A 22,136-nucleotide genomic window follows, 5' to 3' on the forward strand; every position below is an offset into this window, starting at 1 on the left:
ATCCTGTCTCTTTCGACTTCTTCAAGAGGCTCCTGCATGCATATGTTACTCCTACATACACTTAGGGTCACACACATACACATAAAATAAATAAACTAGCTGGGCGGTGGTGGCGCACGCTTTTAATCCCAGCACTCGGGAGGCAGAGGCAAGCGGATCTCTGTGAGTTTGAGACCAGCCTGGTCTACAAGAGCTAGTGCCAGGACAGGCTCCAAAGCTACAGAGAAACCCTGTCTTGAAAAACCAAATAAATAAATAAATAAATAAATAAATAAATAAATAAATAAATAAAATAAACATAAAATTTTAAGGCTGGAGAGGTGGTTCAGTGGTTAAAAACACTGACTGTTCTTCCTGAGTTCAATTCCCAGCAACCACTTGGTAGCTCACAACTGTCTGTAATGAGGTCTGGTGGCCTCTTCTGGCCTGCAGAAATACATGCAGGCAGAACACTGTATACATAAACAAATCTTTAAAAAAAAATTTCCGTGGTTGATGTGAGTTAAATTTCCAGTAACCATTGAAGGTAGATATTTGGAGATCTGTTTTAAAGAAAAGGAAAAAGAGATGTCAGGGACATAGAGCTGGTGACATAGTTGACCTCTGGGATTGAACACCAGCACTCTGCCTTTTCCAAGATGTTACCATTGGGACATCTGCAAATGAATTTGTTGGCTGTGGTGTTGCAGGTAACCTTTACCTAGTGGCATCACGGCTCCTGCTTGCATTTGAGGGTGACAATAGTGAGCTGCTGGGTTAGACACAGGAGGTTGAGACCTTGACACATCTTAGAAGCAGTTAAAGAGCAATGGTTTCTGTGTTCAGGCACGTCTGCTGTACATCAGCTTTCTTTTTTGCATTGCAGATGACTTACCCAGGAAACGGTTACCTCAGCTGTATAAACCACCCACTCCTGAGATGTTGGCATATCTTGATTTTAGTGTCTCCACAACTGGCATGCTTACAGGAGTAAAGGTAAAGCGGCCTCACTCTGCTGGTGAGATGCCAGGCCACAGTGGGCTGACCTCTGTTGTGGAGGCCAGCCGGCTGCACCAGAGGCCAGTGGGTGGAGGGTTAAGTGTCCTGGCTATATTTACATCTGAGCACTGGCTCTTCCGGAGAAAGTTATCTCAAAGGATTTGCACTGTGAAGTGTTGTGGCGGAGTACGCGTGCTACAGATAGTAGGAGCGCTAGGTAAAGTCTGTGTGCAGCCATCAGTTCAGGTCCCGGGAGGCTGTGTCCGCTGCGGAGTAGAAACCCATCTTCTTAGTTTGTACTTAGGCTAGGCTATGAAGCAGCAGAATCCATATGTCACATGGAGAGTTTGGGGGCTAAAGCTGGTCAGGGCAGTTCCTGTGCCTTTGGGGTGCCAGCTGCATCCCGTGTGTGTCCTTGCTTTGCAGATGTCCCACTCTGCGGTCAATGCTCTCTGTAGAGCCATCAAACTCCAGTGTGAGCTGTACTCCTCTCGGCAGATCGCCATCTGTCTTGACCCGTACTGTGGACTTGGCTTTGCCCTCTGGTGTCTCTGCAGGTAGGATGGAGAAGCCTGCCTGTGAGTTTGGGGCTGTGACCATCTCCTCCTCCCTTTTGCTTTCTCGGTTTAGTTAACTTTAGTAAAATGCTGCTGTTTCTGGAATATGAGCACCTTTTCTATTTCTGGTGTTTGTTTAGTTTTGATTGCTTTTTTATTCTCCCTACCTATTTTTCTTCCTCCTGGAACATGGCACTGTTCTGTCACCTGCTTTCTGTCCCATCCTGTAATCCTCGTTGTAGAAGCCACGCCAGATAGAAGGACAATTTCCAGGTGACGTCTGACATTAGACAGCAGGATGTGCTCTAGGCTGGGCAGGAAGGCATGGTGGGATGCAGTGTCGACAGCAGGACGTGTCCTAGGCTGGGCAGGAGGGCATAGAGGGATGCAGTGACATCATGTGGCTGGAACGCAGCAGTTTGCCTTGACCAGATTACTTCCTGAGGACTGGCAAGTCTCTGCTCTTTTCACTGCCTGCCAGAAAACCGTATCTCAGGCCTGAATTTTCGCTTCCTGTAGAGATGCCAAGAATGTTTCCAAGTGCCTGTCTCTCTTGTAGCATCTTCCTTCTGTGTCCCTGTCTTCATTGGGGTATGGCTGTCCATGGGGCCAAAGTATAATGTGGGTGTCATCTTCAACTTCCTCTGCCAGTTACATGTAATGCGCATTGGTTCAGTTGTTCCTATTACCTACCTTTGCCTTAAAGTCACTTCGGGGTCTTGGAACGTTTCAACAAGACCAAGAATGTCTACCTGTAATCCTAGGGGCTAAGGCAGGAGATCATAAGACAAGCATGGTTTATAACAAGACCACACCTCTAAAAGGAAAAGAAGTGGCTGGGGAGGATGGCTCCATGGCTAAAAGCCCTTGCTACTCTTGTAAAAGACTCTGTGATTCCAGTTCTCAGAGAGCTGCTGCTGCTTCTGACTCCCACAGCACACACATGATACACTTATGTACATTCAAACAAAGTACTCATGCACATAAAATAAAAATAGCCAGGTAGTGGTGGCACACACCTTTAATCCTGGCACTCAGGAGGCAGATGCATGTGGATCTCTGTGAGTTTGAGACCAGTCTACTCTGCAAGAGCTAGTTCCAGGACAGCCAGGGCTACCCAGAGAAACCGTCCTTAAAAAACTAAAATAAATAAATACAAGTCTCCTTTAAAAAGGAAAAGAAACAAACAACAACAGAACGAGGTATGATGGCTTGATCCTGTGAGTCTAGCAGGAGACTAAAATGGAAGGTTGACCATGAGATCAAGGTCTCCTCTTGTGGGTTAGAGGGATTATTGTATTTTTATACCCTAGCAAATTACCCATTGTACATGGAAGAAAAAGCTGATGAGGCCTTCTGGACTGGATTGATCCAGACCCCCATTCTGGTGTTGCTGGGCTCTTGGTGATACTGAGTTTAGAGGTTAGCCGTCGTGGCTGTAGATCTTCTCGGCGACTCCACATTCCTTTCGTTAGCTCTTGCTGCACTGTTGGGATTCATCTGTCACCATCCCTTGCCCAGACTCCGCAGCCTGTCTGACCGTCTCCCAGTCTTCAGTGGCTCCAGCTCCAAAACCTATGCCATGGTGGTTTTATAGCAGCTTAGAGCTGCACTGGGTGTGAGACCTTTCACGACTGCTTCAGTCTTCCTGGCCTCACTCCTGTGCTCTGTTCCAGGAATGTTATGCACACCCTACACGCTTTTCCTCTGCCTTCCCACTTGTAGACACTCATCTGGAGTGTTCCCCACTTTCTCAGTTTGAGTGGTTGTCTTTGTCCTGTGCTCTTGGCTCGTCCTACCGCAGCCGACTTTGTTTTTGTGGTCACATGTCCTGTGAGTCTTGCAGAAACAGGATGAATGGTCAGCCTTGTCCCTAACGTGGCTCTCTGCTGCCTCTGCCCTGCTGGTGCTCTAAGATGCAGAGAGTGAGCGCACATCAGCTCTCCACTTATTCTTTGCAGCGTCTACTCCGGGCACCAGTCCGTCTTGATTCCTCCTCTGGAGCTGGAGAACAACCTTTTCCTCTGGCTCGCCACCGTCAACCAGTACAAGATAAGGGACACTTTCTGCTCCTACTCCGTGATGGAGCTCTGCACTAAAGGGCTGGGGAACCAAGTGGAGGTGCTAAAGGTGAGGAGCAGCCCCAGCAAGTGATGTCCTAAGAGGCTTGATAATGCTGGCGCAGAGGGAGGTAGACAGACCAGCTTGTCTGCTCTTTGTCTTCTTTCTAGCCAGATGACTGGGAAGCTATTTTGTAAAGATCAGAGAGTTTAACTTTACTCTTCCTTAATTTAATGCCTTCTTTCAAAGCCTAATTTTATTCTTTGTGGAGGGGTGGGGATCGATTTATATAATAGTATGGGAAAGTCACCTCCAATAGATTTATTTTCTTCCCAGTAAAATGAAAACCTCAGAATACTGAAGGTTGGGTACTTCCTAAAGAAAAGGGCTTATGTGTTTCCAGTGACCATGTGTGAGGAAGTCAAGTACTAAATTCTCTTTAACAGAGAAACAGGACCCCAAGAACTAAAACAAGAGGTAGAAAGTTAGTGTCCAAGACCAGAAACACACACCACAGAAAGAAAAACTTGAGTTCGGGGTTTCGGCAATGACTAGTGCTTTTCTAGCCAACCCCGACCCTATCACAGCAGGCGCAGAGCACATCAGATGTCCCCGGGGGTGATTGACTGTGGAGGGTGTTTTAGCATTTCCTTTCTGAAGCTGCTGTTCTCCATTTCTGGGCTGAGAAAGTAGCTCTTGGCTTTTCCTGAGCAAAAAAGAATCTTCTTAACCATGCTTCTTTCAGACCAGAGGGATCAACCTCTCCTGCATCAGGACCTGTGTGGTGGTTGCAGAGGAGCGACCACGCATCACCCTGCAGCAGTCCTTCTCCAAACTCTTTAAAGACATCGGTCTGTCCCCTCGAGCTGTCAGCACCACGTTCGGCTCCAGAGTCAACGTAGCAATATGTTTACAGGTGACTCCGTGAGCTCATTCTTGCTGTTAGTGGAGCAGGCCAGCAGGCTCCAGAGTGCTGCTTTCTCCTGGTGTGAAGAGCTCCAGGACTTCTCCAAGTCCTGCTTGCATTTTAGTAATTAAGATACAGTATACAGCCTTTTTTTTTTTTTTTCCCCGAGACAGGGTTTTCTCTGTATACCCCTGGCTGCCCTGGTACTCTCTGTGTAGGCCAGGCCAGTCTTGAACTCAGGCCAGTTCCACGTGTCTCTGCCTCTTGAGTGCAGATTAAAGGTGTATGCCACCAAGCCCAGCTAATACATAGTGTAGCCTTCTTTTTTTCCTGTCTCCTACATGTTTTGCCTTTTAAAAATCAACCTGCATCTATTCTTTTGCCCTGTTGTTCTTGGTGGGTCTAGAAGCATCTGATTTCATGCTGCTTGGAGGCTCCTGAGGTCAGTGAGTACAAGGACAAGAGAGAAAGAAGGTGGCCAAGACTTGGAGCGCTCCTGTGACCATGGTCAAGTGGCTTGCAGGAAGTGTCACGATACTTTCCTGTGGAATCTCATTGTGTCCCTTGCTCTCATCTGTTTTGGCATGGTGGCTTCTCTCGTTCCTACTCTGAGCCCTGCACCTGTGCAGGAAAGCCCCCTGCATTTGCTATTGTTCCATTGCTTCAGAGACATTTAAGGATGCCAGGGCCAAGGTTCCCCATCTTCTGGCTTTGCCAGAGTGAAGGTTTCAGGGGCCTCCTTGCTTCTGTGAGATGTGGTACAGAGACCGCTCATTTAGCCTTAAATAAACATGTGCTGGTTTGTTCTTTAGGGAACCTCGGGGCCTGATCCGACGACTGTGTATGTAGACCTGAAGTCGCTGAGACATGACAGGTACGGTGAGCAAAGGGCTCGGCCTCAGGGTCAGCACCCCGTCCTCTTCGTGTCTGGATTTCCAGGGCTGGTGGAGGAAGGGAAAGGATTCATGTCTATTATTAATACATGGTAGAATTTTTCTTATAAAAAGAAAGCTTCATTGGCATTTGGTGGGTTATGTTTTCATTTTTATTTTGTTTGTTTGTTTGTTTCCACCCAAAGGGGTGGGGTAGGGTTTGAAATGTCAGTTTGTTAGGTAGCCTAAGATGGCCTTAGATTTACAGTCATCTTCCGGCCTCTCATTCTGCTAGATTATTACAGGCGTGTAGACCAGGCATGGCTTGTTGCTTTGTTCTGTAATTAAAATGTGATCTTCGTTCCTAGCTATATAAAAATACTTTTGTGGAACTGGGCATGGTGGTGCATGCCTTTAACCAGAGGCAGGCAGATCTCTGAGAGTTTCATGCCAGCCTGGTCTACATAGTGAGTTCCAGGACAGCCAGAGGTATACAGAAAGTCTCTGTCTACATTTTTTTTTTTTTTAAAAAGTGTCTTTGCTCTGCAGTCTAAAGATAAAGATGCGAGCAATGATAAATGCAGCAGGACAGGGTCTCTGAAACACCGCATCTGACTCCAGGGTTGTAAAGCCAGCTCCTCCCCAGCTCAGAAGATTTTAACTCTGTCTCACAGTACACACTGCTAAGATACTGAGTCCTCTGCACGCCAGGCTGGTGGCTGGTCCCTAGTGTACCCAGGTATACACTAGGCTGCACCATGGTGATTAGGCCTGTGTGTCTGTGTGTCTGTGCAGGCCAGAAGACAACCCCAGGTATTGTTACTCATTTACTCAAGGAACATGCACCTTGTTTTGCGAGACAAGGCTCTCTCTCTGAGACCTGTGACTTACCAATCCTGCTAAGCTGGCTAGCCCCGTGGATACACTGGTCTCCACGTCCCAGCACACTTGGCTTCTTACATGATGCTGAGGCTGGCATTCATGTCCTCATGCTTATGCAGCATTCTTGCACCGGAGAGATTTGCCCCTCTTCTCCAAAGACTTCACCATGCCTGGAACACTTGTGGTTGTCACAGTGGGAGCTGTTACTGAAATCTAGCAAATAGGACCAGGATGTTGTTAACACCCTCACCAAAATCTGTCTGACGTATAGCATCAAGAATGCAGAGTAAGGGGCTGGAGAGATGGCTCAATGGTTAAGAGCATTGCCTGCTCTTCCAAAGGTCCTGAGTTCAATTCCCGGCAACCACATGGTGGCTCATAACCATCTGTAATGAGGTCTGGTACCCTCTTCTGGCCTGCAGACATACACGCGGACAGAATACTGTATACATAATAAGCAAATAAATAAATATTAAAAAAAAAAGAATGCAGAGTAAGTCGGGCGGTGGTGGCACACACCTTTAATCTCAGCACTCGGGAGGTAGAGGCAGGTGGATCTCAGTGAGTCCGAGGCCAGCCTGGTCTACAGAGCTAGTTCCAGGCAGGACTGTTACACAGAGAAACCCTGTCTCAAAAAAACAAAAACAAAACAACAACAACACCAAAAAAACCAACAAAAAAGTGCAGAGTGTAAGCAAGCCCTGCTCTGCTGGGAACAGATGGTACCACTTAGAGGCCTTGCAGAGGCAGCCATAGTGGTGAACCCAGTTTTAGAAAGACTGCATACATTAACTGCTGTTTCTCTGCAGGGTCCGACTTGTGGAACGGGGTGCCCCCCAGAGCCTCCTGCTCTCCGAGTCTGGAAAGGTACTCTATTCTGCCAGCTGCCGGGGGGGTGCGGGGGGGGTGCGGGGGGGGCGGGTAGGCTGAAGCTTGAGGGAGAGCCTAAGGTTAATTCCACAGTCTCATCTAAGTGGATGGCTTTATTCAGTGTACATGGTCATGAAGACAGATGTGCACTCATCTCCATATTGTTTAAACCCCATGGCCTGCCATTCTTACTGATAAACCAGCAAAATGTGTTCATTGTGTACAAGTGCATAGATAAGCAGCACCTAAAAAAAGTCAGTTCTATATAAACTTGAAAGGCAAGTCAGAAGGTGCCGACTGTGGGGGAGCAGAACAGCTGTGCCTGTGCAGGGAACATCCTTCATCAATTCATCCCCGTCTCTCCGTCCTCATCACTTCATCCCCGTCCCTCCATCCTCATCACTTCATCCCCGTCTCTCCGTCCTCACCACTTCATCCCCATCCGTCCATCCTCATCACTCATCCCCGTCTCTCCGTCCTCACCACTTCATCCCTATCCTCTCCGTCCTCACACTTCATCCCCATCTCCCCGTCCTCACCACTTCATCCCCATCCCTCCATCCTCATCACTTCATCCCCGTCTCTCCGTCCTCATCACTTCATCCCCATCTCTCCGTCCTCATCGCTTCATCCCCGTCTCTCCATCCTCATCACTTCATCCCCGTCTCTCCGTCCTCATCACTTCATCCCCGTCTCTCCGTCCTCATCACTTCATCCCCGTCTCTCCGTCCTCATCACTTCATCCCCGTCTCTCCGTCCTCATCACTTCATCCCCGTCTCTCCGTCCTCATCACTTCATCCCCATCTCTCCATCCTCATCGCTTCATCCCCGTCTCTCCGTCCTCATCACTTCATCCCCGTCTCTCCGTCCTCATCACTTCATCCCCGTCCTCAGCATCTCCCCCACCCACATTGTCCCTCTGCCCTGCACTGTCCAGACAGAGGACAGGATTGTGAGGCACAGACAGGAGAGAAGGTCGAAAGAGATCTTACGTAATCTATCCAGCTGATGTTACCCCAGAAGAATCCGACTTTAGTTTTTCTGCTGTGTGAACTACTTGTGTGGACTGTGCTATTAACTGCCCCATGTCTGCAGTTGGGTGCCCAGTCTTCAGGAGTGCCATGTCATGAGGGCAGGCTGCGGCTCCAGGGAACTGTCCTTTCATTCCCTTCCTCCCAGCTTTAGAAATTTACACCCTGGTAGCCAGTCTCAGACTTTAGAGACCCAACCTAACAATTTCAGCAAGGTGAGACAGGTGACTGGAATGGCTGGCCAGCCCACCTGTCTTTTTGCCCAGCTGGGTCCTTGTACATACTAAGCAAGCAGCTCACTGCTGAGCTACAGTCCTGACCCCAGATAAACCTCCTGGAAAGCCTGAGCCGTTTGCTCATCAGCACTTAGTTTCCTTTCCCTCCTGAAGATAGAAGTGTGACGTCTCTTGAGATGCGAGGGCATGAGGTCCTTCTCTGTGTTCTCGTTACTGCTGCTCCCCAGCCTGCAGCCCCCATTGACTATGGTGTGGTCTCCAGTTGGGCTCCCCTGCTGTTTTAACTTTGGAGAGGATTTACCCAGAAGGGTACCAGTCTCACTGTTGTGACCCTGGGCAGAAGTTTTTCATCCTCTGAAGAGATGGCAGTCTGCGTCTGCTTAAGTTGGAGAGTGGAACTTATTGGTCCTTAGGTCTCAACCAAAATGAGGAATATTGACCAGGGACAAACAGAAAAGCACATCAGGGCACCTTGAGTAATGGCAGCTCCTGCCATTTTAGTCCCTAGAGGTAAAGGCTCAGGTCCTAGAGGTCATTGGTTATTTTGCGGGGCTGGTGGTTGAAGCCAGTCCTCAGGCATGCTAGATAGGCTTTTGACAGTAAGTGAAGGCACAGTCAGAGCTGGGAGTTTTGACTGAACTGAGCATTTGTATTTCTCCTTTGATTCTTAGATCTTACCTGGAGTAAAAGTTGTTATTGTTAATCCTGAGACCAAAGGACCTGTGGGAGACTCTCACCTGGGGGAGGTAGGTGTGAATCTCATGTTCACTCTGAAGTCAGGACTCTCACCTGGGGGAGGGAGGCGTGAATCTCATGTTCACTCTCATATCGGTAGCCAAGATTTTAAAGATTTTAAGAACACACACTACAAGCAAACAGAACTAGACTGAATGAACTCTACTCCCTCCATTGGGAATATCTATTTTTTCTGGGAGGGGCAAAAGGAAGAGGCTGATGATCAAGACTGGGTAGAAATAGTCTCAGGTTTGTTCACTACCATCCCCTTAGCTAAAAGCAAACTAGCCAAATGCTACCTGTTCCTACCTGTGAAGGGTTGGAACCAACAGGAGCCATGTGTATACATTTTTTTATAATTTATTTATTATGTATACAATATTTTGTCTGAAGACCAGAAGAGGGCACCAGATCTGTTACAGATGGTTGTGAGCCACCATGTGGTTGCTGGGAATTGAACTCAGGACCTTAGAAAGAGCAGGCAGTGCTCTTAAATTCTGAGCCATCTCTCCAGCCCTGTATACATTTTGTTGTTGTTGTTGTTTTGTTTTGTTTTTTTGAGACAGGGTTTCTTTGTAGCTTTCGAGCCTGTCCTGCAATTAGCTCTTGTAGACCAGGCTGGCCTTGAACTCACAGAGATCCACCTGCCTCAGCCTCCTAAGTGCTGGGATTAAAGGCATGTGCCACCACCGCCTCGCAATGTGTATATATTTTTAAATTCACATAAATGTTAAGAGTCCACCCCCCAGTGTCATACTTCTTCTAACAAAGCCACACCTCCTAATCCTTCTAATCCTTTTAAATGGTACCACAGATGTCTGAGCCTATGGGGGACATTCTGACTCACACCAGCACAGCCAGTAACTAGCCTGTCAAAGCTGGGCAGGCTGCTTACTTCCCTAGACTTGTTTGCTGAGCTTTAATAATGATGACATGCACCACACAGAAGGAATAAATGCTGTCATATTTGAATGCATTATCCCTGTATCTGCAAAGCACAGAAACAGTCTCTCAAGTGGTAGCTGGTGCTATCCTAGATGCCAGCTGCTGGCCTGTTAGCACTGTGAGCTCAAGTGCCCTGGCATCCCCAGAGCTTGGTGCCATGGTTACACCACACGTGTAGCAGCTGTGCTTTGGTGTCTTTGTGGGACTCTGAGCTGGTGAGAATGAACCCAGGGGAGCAGTGCAGCCTAGTGGTTAAGAGTCCGGTCTCTGGTGCTAGCCACTGGTGTTGGGGCTCCTTTATAGTCCTGCATCTTAGAGGAGTTTTTGTTGTTGTTTTGGGGAAGGGGAGCAGTTTTAAGACAGGGTTTCTCTTTGGAACCTGTCCTAGAACTCACTTTGTAGACCAGACTGGCTTCGAACTCACAGAGATCCACCTGCTTCTGCCTCTCGAGTGCTGGGATTAAAGACATGTGCCACCATTGCTCATCTTGGGTTTTGTTTTTTGTTTTTTTTGTTTTGTTTTGTTATTTCGATTACAGACGATTTTTAGACTTTTCTTTCTCCCTGTATAGTGAGAAAAATAATGATGTGACTGTCTCAGAGCTGATGGAGTCTGGCAGAAAGTACATGCTGGCAAATATCAGCTACATACTGTTGTGCTTGCATTGTTAATATGAAAATGAGATTTAAAAAGAAAATCTGAGGCCTGGAGAGATGGTTCAGAGGTTAAAAGCACTGACTGTTCTTCCAGAGGTCCTGAGTTCAATTCCCAGCAACCACATTGTGGCTCAAAACCATCTTAAGCATACAGGCAGACAGAACACTGTATACATAATTAATAAATAAATCTTAAAAAAAAAAAACATGCTGGTTGCTGTTCCCGAGGACCCGGATTCAATACCCGACACCCATGGCAAAACACCAATGCATATAAAATAAAAAATTAAAAAAATAAGTCCCACAAGAATTGAACTGATGTCTTCATCTTTCCTCTTGTAGATCTGGGTGAATAGCCCCCATACAGCTAGTGGCTACTATACCATCTACGATAGTGAGACTCTTCAAGCTGACCATTTCAACACCCGCCTGAGCTTCGGTGATGCTGCGCAGACCCTCTGGGCCCGGACAGGATACCTTGGGTTTGTCCGCAGGACAGAGCTCACAGCAGCCACTGGAGGTAACTTCCACCCCTGTTCTCTTCCCAACTTCCTTGTTTGCATAACACTGGCCAGGCTGTTCCACCCACCTGTGGAGTATAGAGTCCCCCTCTGCACGCTGAGCATATAATGGAGTCACATTGCCCTCTGAGGACTTTCAGGAAGAGAAGCCCTCTAGACTGTGGCAGGAGCATCCTAGAACAGGGTACTGGAGCAGCTTGTAACTCCAGGCACAGCGGAACTCTCTCGGGCTGACACCAGCGCTGAGCAAGCCTAGGATAACTAGCTCTTCCTCGTCTCTTCTTCCCTGGCACGCCATTGAGTCCTGGAGAAATAGAAACATCCTTTATCACTGAGAGCGAGTTGGTTCTTTTTTTTTTTTTTTAATGGTCTTACTACATAGCATGACTGGCCTCCGACTCACAGAGCTCCGCCTGCCTCTGCCTCTAGAGTGCTGGGATTAAAGGCATGCATTACCCTGCTTGGCCTGGGAATTGTTTTGGAAGTGGGTCAAACCTGCTTTTTGACAACACTCTTTCAGAGGAGTCCCTAATGTCGTGCTCTGCCCACCCAGTCATCCTGGCCCCTCCTCACTGGCACTGGGAGCCACTGCAGAATTCTCAACACTAGCTGTATTTGTACACTGAAAACACCATGAGCTGTAAGACCTCAGCCAGAGCACACCATTTCTCCTGATCTGAGCAGTGTGTATCGTTTCTTCGTAGTTCTTGGGGAGATGAGGGCTGTGGTCCCTGACCAGGTGATCATGAGTGGCCCTCCACTCTAGTAAATGTCAACATGGTGTCCTCTGCCTCACGGAAATGATGTGCAATTCAGTGCTGTGATACATTCAATGCTGTGGTACATTCAATGCTGTGTGTGGTACATTCAGTGCTGTGTGTGGTACATTCAGTGCTGTGTGTGGTACATTCAGTGCTGTGTGTGGTACATTCAGTGCTGTGGTACATTCAGTGCTGTGTGTGGTACATTCAGTGCTGTGTGTGGTACATTCAGTGCTGTGGTATATTCAGTGCTGTGGTACATTCAGTGCTGTGTGTGGTACATTCAGTGCTGTGTGTGGTACATTTAGTGCTGTGTGTGGTACATTCAGTGCTGTGGTACATTCAGTGCTGTGTGTGATACATTCAGTGCTGTGGTACATTCAGTGCTGTGGTACATTCAGTGCTGTGGTACATTCAGTGTTGTGGTAATTCAGTGCTGTGTGTGGTACATTTAGTGCTGTGTGTGGTACATTCAGTGCTGTGGTACATTCAGTGCTGTGTGTGGTACATTCAGTGCTGTGGTACATTCAGTGCCAGCACGGAGGGCAGATCATTCCTCAACGGTTGTCATGTTTCTGCTGTTATTTCATCATCAGAAATCTACTCTCATCAGGAGAGTATTGCAAACGCTACCTTCCTTCTGTGTGCTTGCTGGGTTGGACCTGGCTGGTCTCCCTGCCCTGCAGTCTAGAAACTGTGGTGCATGACCACTGCCCCTTTGTGAGGGCCCTCCACTTTCCGTCCTCTTCCCCTCCCCTCTCCCAGCCATATCTGGCTAATTCTTGTTCATTTGTCAAAACTCAACCATGGCATCAACATTCTAGAAGCTCTCTTTAAATCCTTGATTAGATTAGGGCTAATGAGTCTCCCCAGTTCCTCAAGATTTTATGCCTACCCCTGCCTTTGTTGTTGTTGTTTGTTTGTTTTTCAAGACAGGGTTTCTCTGTAGCTTTGGAGCCTGTCCTGGAACTAGCTCTGTAGACTAGGCTGGACTCCAACTCACAGAGATCCGCCTGTCTCTGCCTCCCGCGTGCTGGAATTAAAGGTGAACACCACCACCATCTGGCTATACCTCTGTCCTTCTTACACTTAACTTGCTATAGGGAAATTCCTGTTTGTATCTCCCCCAGTTAGGTCTTTTCAAAAAATGTTTTTAGTTGCTAACCTGATTATTGTATGCATATGTGCTCGAACATAAGACGGGAGGGGTGAGCGAGAATGTGTGTGATTGGAGGACAGTTTACAGGGCTGGGTACTCCTTCCCCGTGTGTACCCTGTTGACAGGTACCTCCATCTGCTGAGCCGTCTCACCGGCCCCTATTTAGGTCTTCAGAACAAGACCTGTGTTTTGTCATTTGTGTCTCCCTAGCACTTAGCACAATTGCCATCACATAATAGTAATAACAGTGGCTATTTTTAGCACCTAACAATTACCACACACCATGTCAACTACCTTGCAAAATCATTTAATTTTTTTTAAAATTTTTATACCATTGAAATGGCTCCGCTGTTAGAGGATTTGCAGCTCTTCCAGAGGACCCAGGTTCAGTTCCCAGCACCCACATCAAGTGGTTTATAACCACCTGTAATTCCACCTCTGGGGTTCCAATATCTTCTTCAGGACTCTTAGGACACGTACAAACACACAGAGACACTTATTCACACAATTAGAAAATAAAATCTTGCTGGGTAGTGGTGGCATATGACTTTAATCCCAAGGGTGGCAGAGGCAGGTGGATCTCTATGAGTTTGGGGCCAGCTGGATCTACAAAGCAAGTTCTAGGACAGCTGTGTCTGTTACATAGAGAAATCCTGTCTCAAAAACCAAAAAAATCTTTAAAAAAAATTGTGTGCTCACGCATACTACCACACAGATGTGGAGGTCAGAGGCCAACTCTGTGGAGTCAGTTCTTTCCTTCCCCCGTTATGTGGACTCTATGTGGAACGTACTTACCAAGTCGACTCTCCATTCCAAACTAAACAATATATCCCTTACAGCAGCTGTTTACCTGAGCTCTGTCCACAGAGGCCCAGAATCATAGCCAGCTGACTGGCAACATCAACCCTGTACTCTTAAGGCCGACACTTTATGATATTTATTGGGCGTCTGAAGTGTGTTCTCTTCTTTCTTTCAGAGCGCCATGATGCCTTGTATGTTGTGGGTGCACTGGATGAGACACTGGAACTGAGAGGATTGCGGTACCACCCGATTGACATCGAGACCTCCGTGTCCCGAGTCCACAGGAGCATTGCTGAATGGTAATCCCACACCTTTTTCTCACTGTGACTTTAGTTAATCAGCCATTTAGTCCAGTTCTACCTAACCAGAGTAAGGAAACATGTGAACCACTTTCCATCGTGCTTCCACGGTCCACTGTGGCCACCAGAGCCTGTTCACCAGAACCCAAAAGAACATGGAGGGAAGCTGTGGGCTGAGTTCGTTTGTAAGGGTAGACTCTCATGGGTAGAAGAATTAGCAGGTCTCCTGCCTCCAGGAAGTCAGTATAATGTGGCAGGAAATAACTTTAGGCTCAAAAGACCCACCTTGAAATTGCTAGGTGGCCCAGAAGGTCAAGTGTTTAGCACTAAGTCTGGTGACTTGAGTATAGTTTCCAGAACCCCCACTAGTTGTCCTCTGACCTCTACATGTGAGCTGTAGTAAACACATATGCTTCCTCTCTCATGAATAATATGATAAAAATGACTGATAATAAAGGCTCACCTTCCCATACTTCCTTGTTCTTCCCAATCACCAAAAGGCTCAAATCAGCCTGCGCTTTTTAAACCATCGGTAGGAAGCAGATGAAATCGCTGGGGTTGTCATCTCAGCTGGTTTTCTCATTGCAGGAACATACCTGCAGTTCCCTTAGGGATTAGCCAACCTCATACTGACAGAAAATTCATTAAAATTAACACTGAGTTTCACCTACTAGTTTTCATTCTGGGTTTTTATTTTTGTTTTTAACTTGGGTCTGTGTGACTATATGCCACATGTACAAAGGTACCTATGAAGTCCAGAAAAGATGTTGGATGGCCTGCAGCTGGCCTCGCAGGTGATTATGAGTCACCCAAAATAGGCTCTGGAGTCAGAGCTCTCATCTTCTCAAGCAGCAGCCAGTACATTAGCCACTGAGCCATCTCTCCAGCACCTCATTTTTGGTTTTGTTTATTTGTTTTGAAGCAGGGTCTCTCTCTATAGCCCTATATATCCTGGAATTATCTTTGTTTTCTTTGTAGACCAGGCTAGCCTCAAAATTAGGCGATCCACCTGCCTTTGCCTCCCAAGTATTATTCTGAGTTACTCTTTTTGGGGGGAGGGTGGTTTCGAGACAAGGTTTCTATCTCTGTATAGCCCTGGCTGTCCTGGAACTCGCTCTGTAGACCAGGCTAGCCTTGAACTCACAAAGATCCACCTGCCTCTACCTCCCAAGTGCTGGAATCAAAGGCATGCACCACCACGGCCCGGCTTATTCTGTGTTTTTAATGTATGGTGTTTCTTCCCTGTTTAACTCCTGTGTCCTTGTCCAGCTTGTCCCTTGTTGCGTAACCACATTTTCTATGATAGCGGCTCATACTTTCCAAATACTCCTTTGTCTAAAGATGTTCTTGCTGGGCATGCCAGCCTGTATTTGTATGCCAGCACTGAGGAGGCTGACACAGGAACATTTGGAGTTGTTCACGAGCTTGTGCTACCCAAGGAAGAGATCCTGCCTCAAAACAAACACACGAGAAAGGGTCTTCATGTTGCTTGGGTCAGAATCTTTCTCTAGACCTAAACCAGACTGATCAAGGCAAGAACATCTTAAATGAAAAGACTTCTGTAAAGCATGCAGGGAAGCTGGCGTCAGAACTGATTTTATATATTTGACTTTATTACAACTAATTATTACTTCTAGCTATCTTTACTATGGGATCATTTTAAAAATCTGTTTAGCATTGTGGATGGAAAGCCAGCCCATCCCTTCTGACTGAGTCATTTGCTCAGTGGGAAGTGTGTCCCTCACAGTACTTTCACACAGTGGTGACTTTGCAATTGTGTTCAAGAAGGTTTAAGTAAACCAGGCGTTGGCAGTGCACACTTTTAATCCCAGCACTCAGGAGGCAGAGGCAGGTGGATCTCTGTGAGTTTGAGGCCAGCAGGTCTACAAGAGCTAGTTCCAAGACAGCCAGAGCTACACAGGAAAAGTCTATCTTATGGGGCAGTAATGTCAGACATACTGGCTCACGTTAGCTAGAGAGACCTTATCCCAGACAAAGAAACCACACTTAAGCTGAAGAGTAAATGGGAGGGACACCTGAATCTTTTTACCTCTGTAAAGATTGAGTCAGGACAAGGGACAGGTGGACAATTAGGGATCGCTGCCTCCTCTCTCTGAAGCTCCTTCTTTCCTGAACAGCTGCTGTGCCCTTCCACTCAGTCCCAAACTATCAGACATGTGTGTTCTCAGTTCAGGCAGTGCTACACTTAGAAACTGCTGGAAGGCTCGGCTAGTCGGCTGTTCACATACATGGCTGCTGGCTTCTGACATTCAGGAGAAAAGACAGTTCACGGGGGATGTGCGTCAATCTCGAAGGACCAGGGCTGGCTCGCGGTAAAGGCACTTGCCAAGCCCGATGACCTGAGCAGGATCCTCAAAACCCGGGAAGGAGCCAGCTGACCTCTCCACCCCGTGTGCATGTGCACTCCCCACAGTGAATGCTGAACAAGTGTTTTAAAGATGAAGAGGCTGGATTGATGGCCCATCAATTAGGAGCACTTCTGCTCTTACAGGGATGCAGGTTCTGTTCTCAGCACCCGTGTGGTAGCTCACATGGAACTCTAGTTCCAGGGGATCAGACAGTCTCTTCTGACCCCCTCGGGCTCTGTAGCTTACGGTGCACTTATATGTATGCAGGCGAACAACCATGCTTGTAAAATCAAAATCCTAAGTATTTTTAAAGGATGAATGTTAACTGAGTGTCATTGGATTTCAGTGCTGTGTTCACGTGGACCAACTTGCTCGTGGTGGTGGTGGAACTGTGTGGCTCTGAGCAGGAAGCACTGGACCTGGTTCCTCTGGTGACCAATGTGGTTCTAGAAGAACATTACCTCATCGTTGGAGTTGTGGTTGTGGTGGACCCTGGGGTCATCCCCATCAACTCCAGAGGAGAGAAGCAGAGGATGCACCTCCGAGACAGCTTCCTGGCTGACCAGTTAGACCCTATCTATGTGGCTTATAACATGTAGCCAGCCCGTAGGGGCCGTCCTGAGTGTCAGACAGACTGAAGACCCGTGGCTAGGGGAAGGCTTGCTGCTAACATGAAGATGGCTCCAGTGTAGCCTTCATCTCATCTTGTGGGATTCTGCAGTCACAGAACACCCAGGAAAGGGGAATTCTGTGGTTGCAACGAAAACATGTTAGCAGTGCGTTAGACCTGACGCTGGCATCCGCGACAGCACGTTACTAAAGCAGTTACATGCATGTTGCATTTTCCTCAACTGGTATACATACTTGTATTTTTACCTAATGTTTTAGACTTTTATAAGGGAGTTTAATGAATTCATATGAAGGGGTAATCTGTGTGCCACAGTTCCCCACTCTGTACTGTATTTTGCCATTTTCCTGTAGTCAGGTGTTCTGCGAGGTTTCTTCAAACGAAACCACCAAGCTTGAGTCAGCCCATAAGCAAATCAGATGATCACGTGAGAGCTGCTCTGTACGTCTAGTGGTCAGTTACGAGCATCTGACCCGTGTTTAAACGTGTAAATAAGAGTGCGCATAACTCGGCTAAGGAGCTGAGCAGTCGGCTCGCCTAACTGCAGCTGGTGTAGCCGAGCTTCCACCGCCCCGTATGGTAGGACCGCCTGGCCCAGCAGGGCAGCGCCTTCTGTCTGCACGAGAGCTGCCTGCATTGGTTTTCAAAACTTGTATTCCCAGAATTAGCTTAAGCTTCTAAGGATTCTTTAACCCATTCCTCTGAGCTGAGAAAAAAAAAAAAATCTCATGTCGGGATTTTAGAGGTAGCTAAGATTCATCAACTCCTAACCGACTCTACAGAACCATGGTAGTCCACTCGGGCCAGTGTTGAAACTCTCATTTAGAGTGACTGGAGAATTGTGAGTTGTGCTCTTTCCATGCTCGGTGTCTGCAGACTACATGTAGAGCTTCCCCCGCCCAGGAAAACTGAGGAGCGAGCTCATGGACTGTAGGCCACATGTGCACATCTTAACACTAACCAGTCTGGGCTGCCAGGATAGCCGGCTCCTCGGAAACAGGGAAGTCTGATGTATGCGAGAAACTCCTTTGAAATAACTGGTGCCTGGGCCACACTCAGTGTGGGACTGAGTTTGACCTTAGGCTCAGTTCCCTTTCTTTGGTCTGAAACTTCATGTATTTGAATATAGTTAAATTTTATTATTTTTTTCTTACAGAAATATTTTTAAAAATTAAAGAAAACTTCAAGTAAAAGAATTAACCTGTTAAATCAGAACGGTTCTCTTTGACCCGTTCCGGTCTATTGTGTAAATATTTATTTAGACTATTTTGATAAAACATATTATTTACCCCACTGTAACATCCTGTAAACTAAATGTGTTTTTAAGCAATTTGTAAGACTTGTAATTACCCTAAAAATAAGGTTTATTAAGCAGAGACCAGATTCTTCACCAGGGCAGTACTCCTGGGTTGCCTTCAAGCTCATGACTCAGCTGCTATGGCCCTTCTCCATATCGTCATCCTCCCGGCTCCTGCTCCACAGAAGTAGGACCTCCGAAGAGAGCTTCTATTTCAGGACCTTTGCATTCTGGGTAGGACTGGTTTGCATGTGATGAGGGAGGTCTTGGGGTGTACAGGAAAGGGGTGTCTCCTGGGAAGGGTGATATCCCATCCAGAGACCCCTTCATCTACAAAGAAAACAGCCTGCTTATTTTGTAAGTCTTAAACTGTTTTGCTTTATTTTTTTTTTGAGACAGGTCTTTCTACATAGCCCAGGCTAACCCTGAACACCGTCCCCGTGCTGGGATTGCAGGGATAAGTAAACTCTTAAACCAGTTTGTGATGATTTATTAAGCAAAGCAGGGGCCTGGTCGACAGTTCTATGCCAATAATCTGCAAATTCTAAGAGGAAAAAAATGTAGGCCAGTCTATCTTGAATGATAACTTGTTTTTAATTTTGATTTTTTTTTGAGACAGGGTTTGGGTTTCTATGTGTAACAGTCCTAGCTGGCCTGGAACTGGCTCTGTAGACCAGGCTGGCCTTGAACTCACAGAGATCCACCTGTTTCCCAAGTGCTGGGTTTAAAGGTGTACACTACCACAGGCTGGCTCTTGAATGGTAACTCTTACAAATGCAAATTATTAACTTGGCATCACCAGTCAGGAACACATTGTGATAAATGTAATGTGAGCCACATCTGTAATTTAAACTTTCCTAATAACCACTTTTTAAAAAGAGGTTTCATTGTGTAACGCTAGCTGCTTCCTTCCTATGTGGACCAGGTTGGTGGCAAATTCACGAAGATCTTCCTGCCTCTGCTTCCTGAGTGCTGGGATTAAATATGTGCGCCACTATACTACCCATCTGAACACATCTTTTAAACATTTCTTAAAGCATATGGCATTGATTTTAATATATTTACTAAAAGTACTATTTCTTTGATATAAAATTATTGAAATTTTTTTAATTTTGGAAATCTTATGTGTAGTAAACATGTTTTAGTTCAGACTAGCCACTTGAGGCCTCAGTGACCAAATGTGACGAGTGGCTGTCATCATTCCTTCACGCACAGGACTGTAGCCAGTTCATCTCACTGTGACCAGCTCTCAATACTTAGGGTGATTGTCAAGTTGTCATTCCCAGGTCATCTTTTTAAAAACGATGCTGGGGTGGAACATAGGACCTGTGGTGAGCTCACCCTTCCTAGCCCAGGCTGGCCTGGAACCCCTGCTCTTCTTTCCTGTCCAGAGTGCTAAGATTGCAGCAGACCCTTGCTGATCATGACTAGTCTCCCCCGCCCTCCCTTGCTTTGGGCCCATCCCCTGAACCCAGATTGTACTAGCAGAGAACAACTGAGCGCTTCCCCTGGGAGCCTCATCACTGCTCCCTCCTCGATGGGCTGTGCTAGACCCTGCAGTAGACCTTAACAAGAGTTTTTCCTTACACAGCACTGGAAACTTCCTGGCTGAACTGACAGTGAAAGCAGCCTTGAAATGAAGTCTATCACTAACAAATCAAAAACAGCCTGCAGCCCTGCCTGACCACTGGACATGGGGGCTAGGCTGAGCCTAGTTACACAAAGGAAAACTCTTTTTTTTTTAGTTTTTATTTTGTGTTTGTGTGTGTATAATAGGATTTTACTGTATAGCCCATGCTGGCCTCAAATTTGAGGCTCTTGCCTCAGCCTTCCAGTGGTGAAATTACAGGCTTGTGCAACCGACCACACTTGGCAATAGCAATCTTCTCATCTGGAAATCTGTGAGCTTTTGTCTGGCCCTTAGGAGAGTGACTGAGATGGAGCAGCTGCACCCATGCCATCCTGTGCATCTGAGCCTTCAGAATGCCCACCATGCCCACAGAGACCCTGTTGTCCCCAGTACAAGTCCTTCAGTGTGCAGTTGTACAGATTCGGCTGCTGGGAACCAAGCCTGTCTCCTCACTGTAGTTCTTTGGCAGTGCTTGCTTAACGCTCTCCTGGAATCCCAAGGGCCTGAGGCCTTAGGCTCCTATTAAGGTCTCTGCCCCAAGCATGGTGCTCAGTATCTTGGCCAAATAAGTTACTTTCCTTGAATATCCGAGAATTTTAAAGTAAAGCAATGGGGACTTATTCCCTTACCCTGGAGCTCCAGTAAAACTAACTGCCTTAGAGTGGTCCGTGTCATGTTTTCATGTGAGACCCGGCGTGTCTGGAGCCGGCGGCCGCAGTCCTCCATATGCACAGTAGGCCTTGGCTTTCACTCAACAGTCCTGACTTAGACGTGTGTAGGATGGGCCATAAGATTTGTCCTGAGGAAGAGACTGCAAAGACATGAAGTTTTTAGTCATAAATGCTGTTTTGTTTACTTTCTGTCAAGATGATATTTACCCCTGTCAAATTCAAACTATAGTACTGTGTAATTATGTATAAAGGTTTTTTTATTTATTTGAAATTAGATTAGATATACATTTTTAAATTTAACATCTGGCTGGACAGTGTTCTATTAACTCATTGAATGTGTTTCCTTTGTCTTGTGTTAATAAATATTGATGCTTGATTGTGTTTAATCCTTCACACATTTTGCTTATGTGTGTATGGTGTGAGAACTGAACCCAGGTCTCCTGAAGGCTACGCATTTGCATTCAGCCTACTCTAGCGCTCAGCCACACCCCTTTTGGGAACCGACAGAATAAGCCTCAGACAGTAGGGTGGAAGGTGACTGTGGCGGCCCAGCAGAGAGCTCCAGAGCTGTGCCCTGTAGGCGGCTGGGGCAGGGCACAGTAGTGCTGCTTTGTAAACCAATTGGGTTTCTTTTTCTTTCTCTCTCTTCTCTTCCTTCATTTTGTCTTTCTTGGTTTTTTTTTTAAGAAAGAGTTTCTTTGTGTAACAGTTCTGGAAGTCCTGGAACTCGCTTTGTAGACCAGGCTGGCCTCGAACTCAAAGAGATTCGCCTGCCTCTGCCTTCTGAGTGCTGGGTTCAGACGTGTGTGCCACCACTGCCCAGCTTGGATTTTGTTCTTAAATATTATTTTACTATTTTTGATCTTTGTATAAGTGTTTTGCCTGATTTATGTATGTGTACTGAGTGCATGCCTGAGAAGGCCAGAAGGTACTGAGTCCCATGAAACTGGAGTTAAAGATGATTGTGAGCCGCCATGTGGGTGCTGGGAACCAAACCTGAGTCCTCTCTGCAAGAGCAATAGTGCTCTTAACTGACAAGCTGTCTGTCTGCAGCCCCTTGCTTTTTTTTCCTTAGGGTTATTACATTTGAACTTATTTTGTTGGGATGAGGGGAGCTCGCTGTGGTGCCTGTGTGGATGACAGGAGTCAGTTCTCTTTGTACCGTGGGATCCCAGGTACCCAACACAGGTCCTCAGGCTTGACTGTAAACATCCTTAACCACTTGACCCAGCTCTCAGGATTTCTCAGAGTAAAATGTTTAGTTTCTG

The 22,136-nt window shown here is 46.8% G+C and overlaps 1 protein-coding gene across 4 annotated transcripts in view; it reads left to right on the plus strand.

The window, feature by feature from the left end:
- The window catches only part of Dip2b (disco interacting protein 2 homolog B), a 194,789-nt gene extending 173,544 nt beyond the window's left edge, over positions 1-21,245 (plus strand). For all 4 annotated transcript variants that reach the window (XM_057791489.1, XM_057791492.1, XM_057791493.1 and 1 more), the window contains 10 exons: positions 866-975; positions 1,405-1,535; positions 3,497-3,665; positions 4,342-4,512; positions 5,316-5,377; positions 7,067-7,124; positions 9,067-9,141; positions 11,075-11,252; positions 14,150-14,273; positions 16,989-21,245. In XM_057791489.1, the coding sequence (XP_057647472.1) occupies positions 866-975; positions 1,405-1,535; positions 3,497-3,665; positions 4,342-4,512; positions 5,316-5,377; positions 7,067-7,124; positions 9,067-9,141; positions 11,075-11,252; positions 14,150-14,273; positions 16,989-17,241 (1,331 nt within the window). In that variant the 3' untranslated portion in view covers positions 17,242-21,245. The remainder of the gene's footprint in view (positions 1-865; positions 976-1,404; positions 1,536-3,496; positions 3,666-4,341; positions 4,513-5,315; positions 5,378-7,066; positions 7,125-9,066; positions 9,142-11,074; positions 11,253-14,149; positions 14,274-16,988) is intronic.
- The last annotated feature ends 891 nt before the right edge of the window (positions 21,246-22,136 follow it).

The sequence above is a fragment of the Chionomys nivalis genome, chromosome 17, assembly GCF_950005125.1.
Source record: "Chionomys nivalis chromosome 17, mChiNiv1.1, whole genome shotgun sequence".
NCBI lineage: Eukaryota > Metazoa > Chordata > Mammalia > Rodentia > Cricetidae > Chionomys > Chionomys nivalis.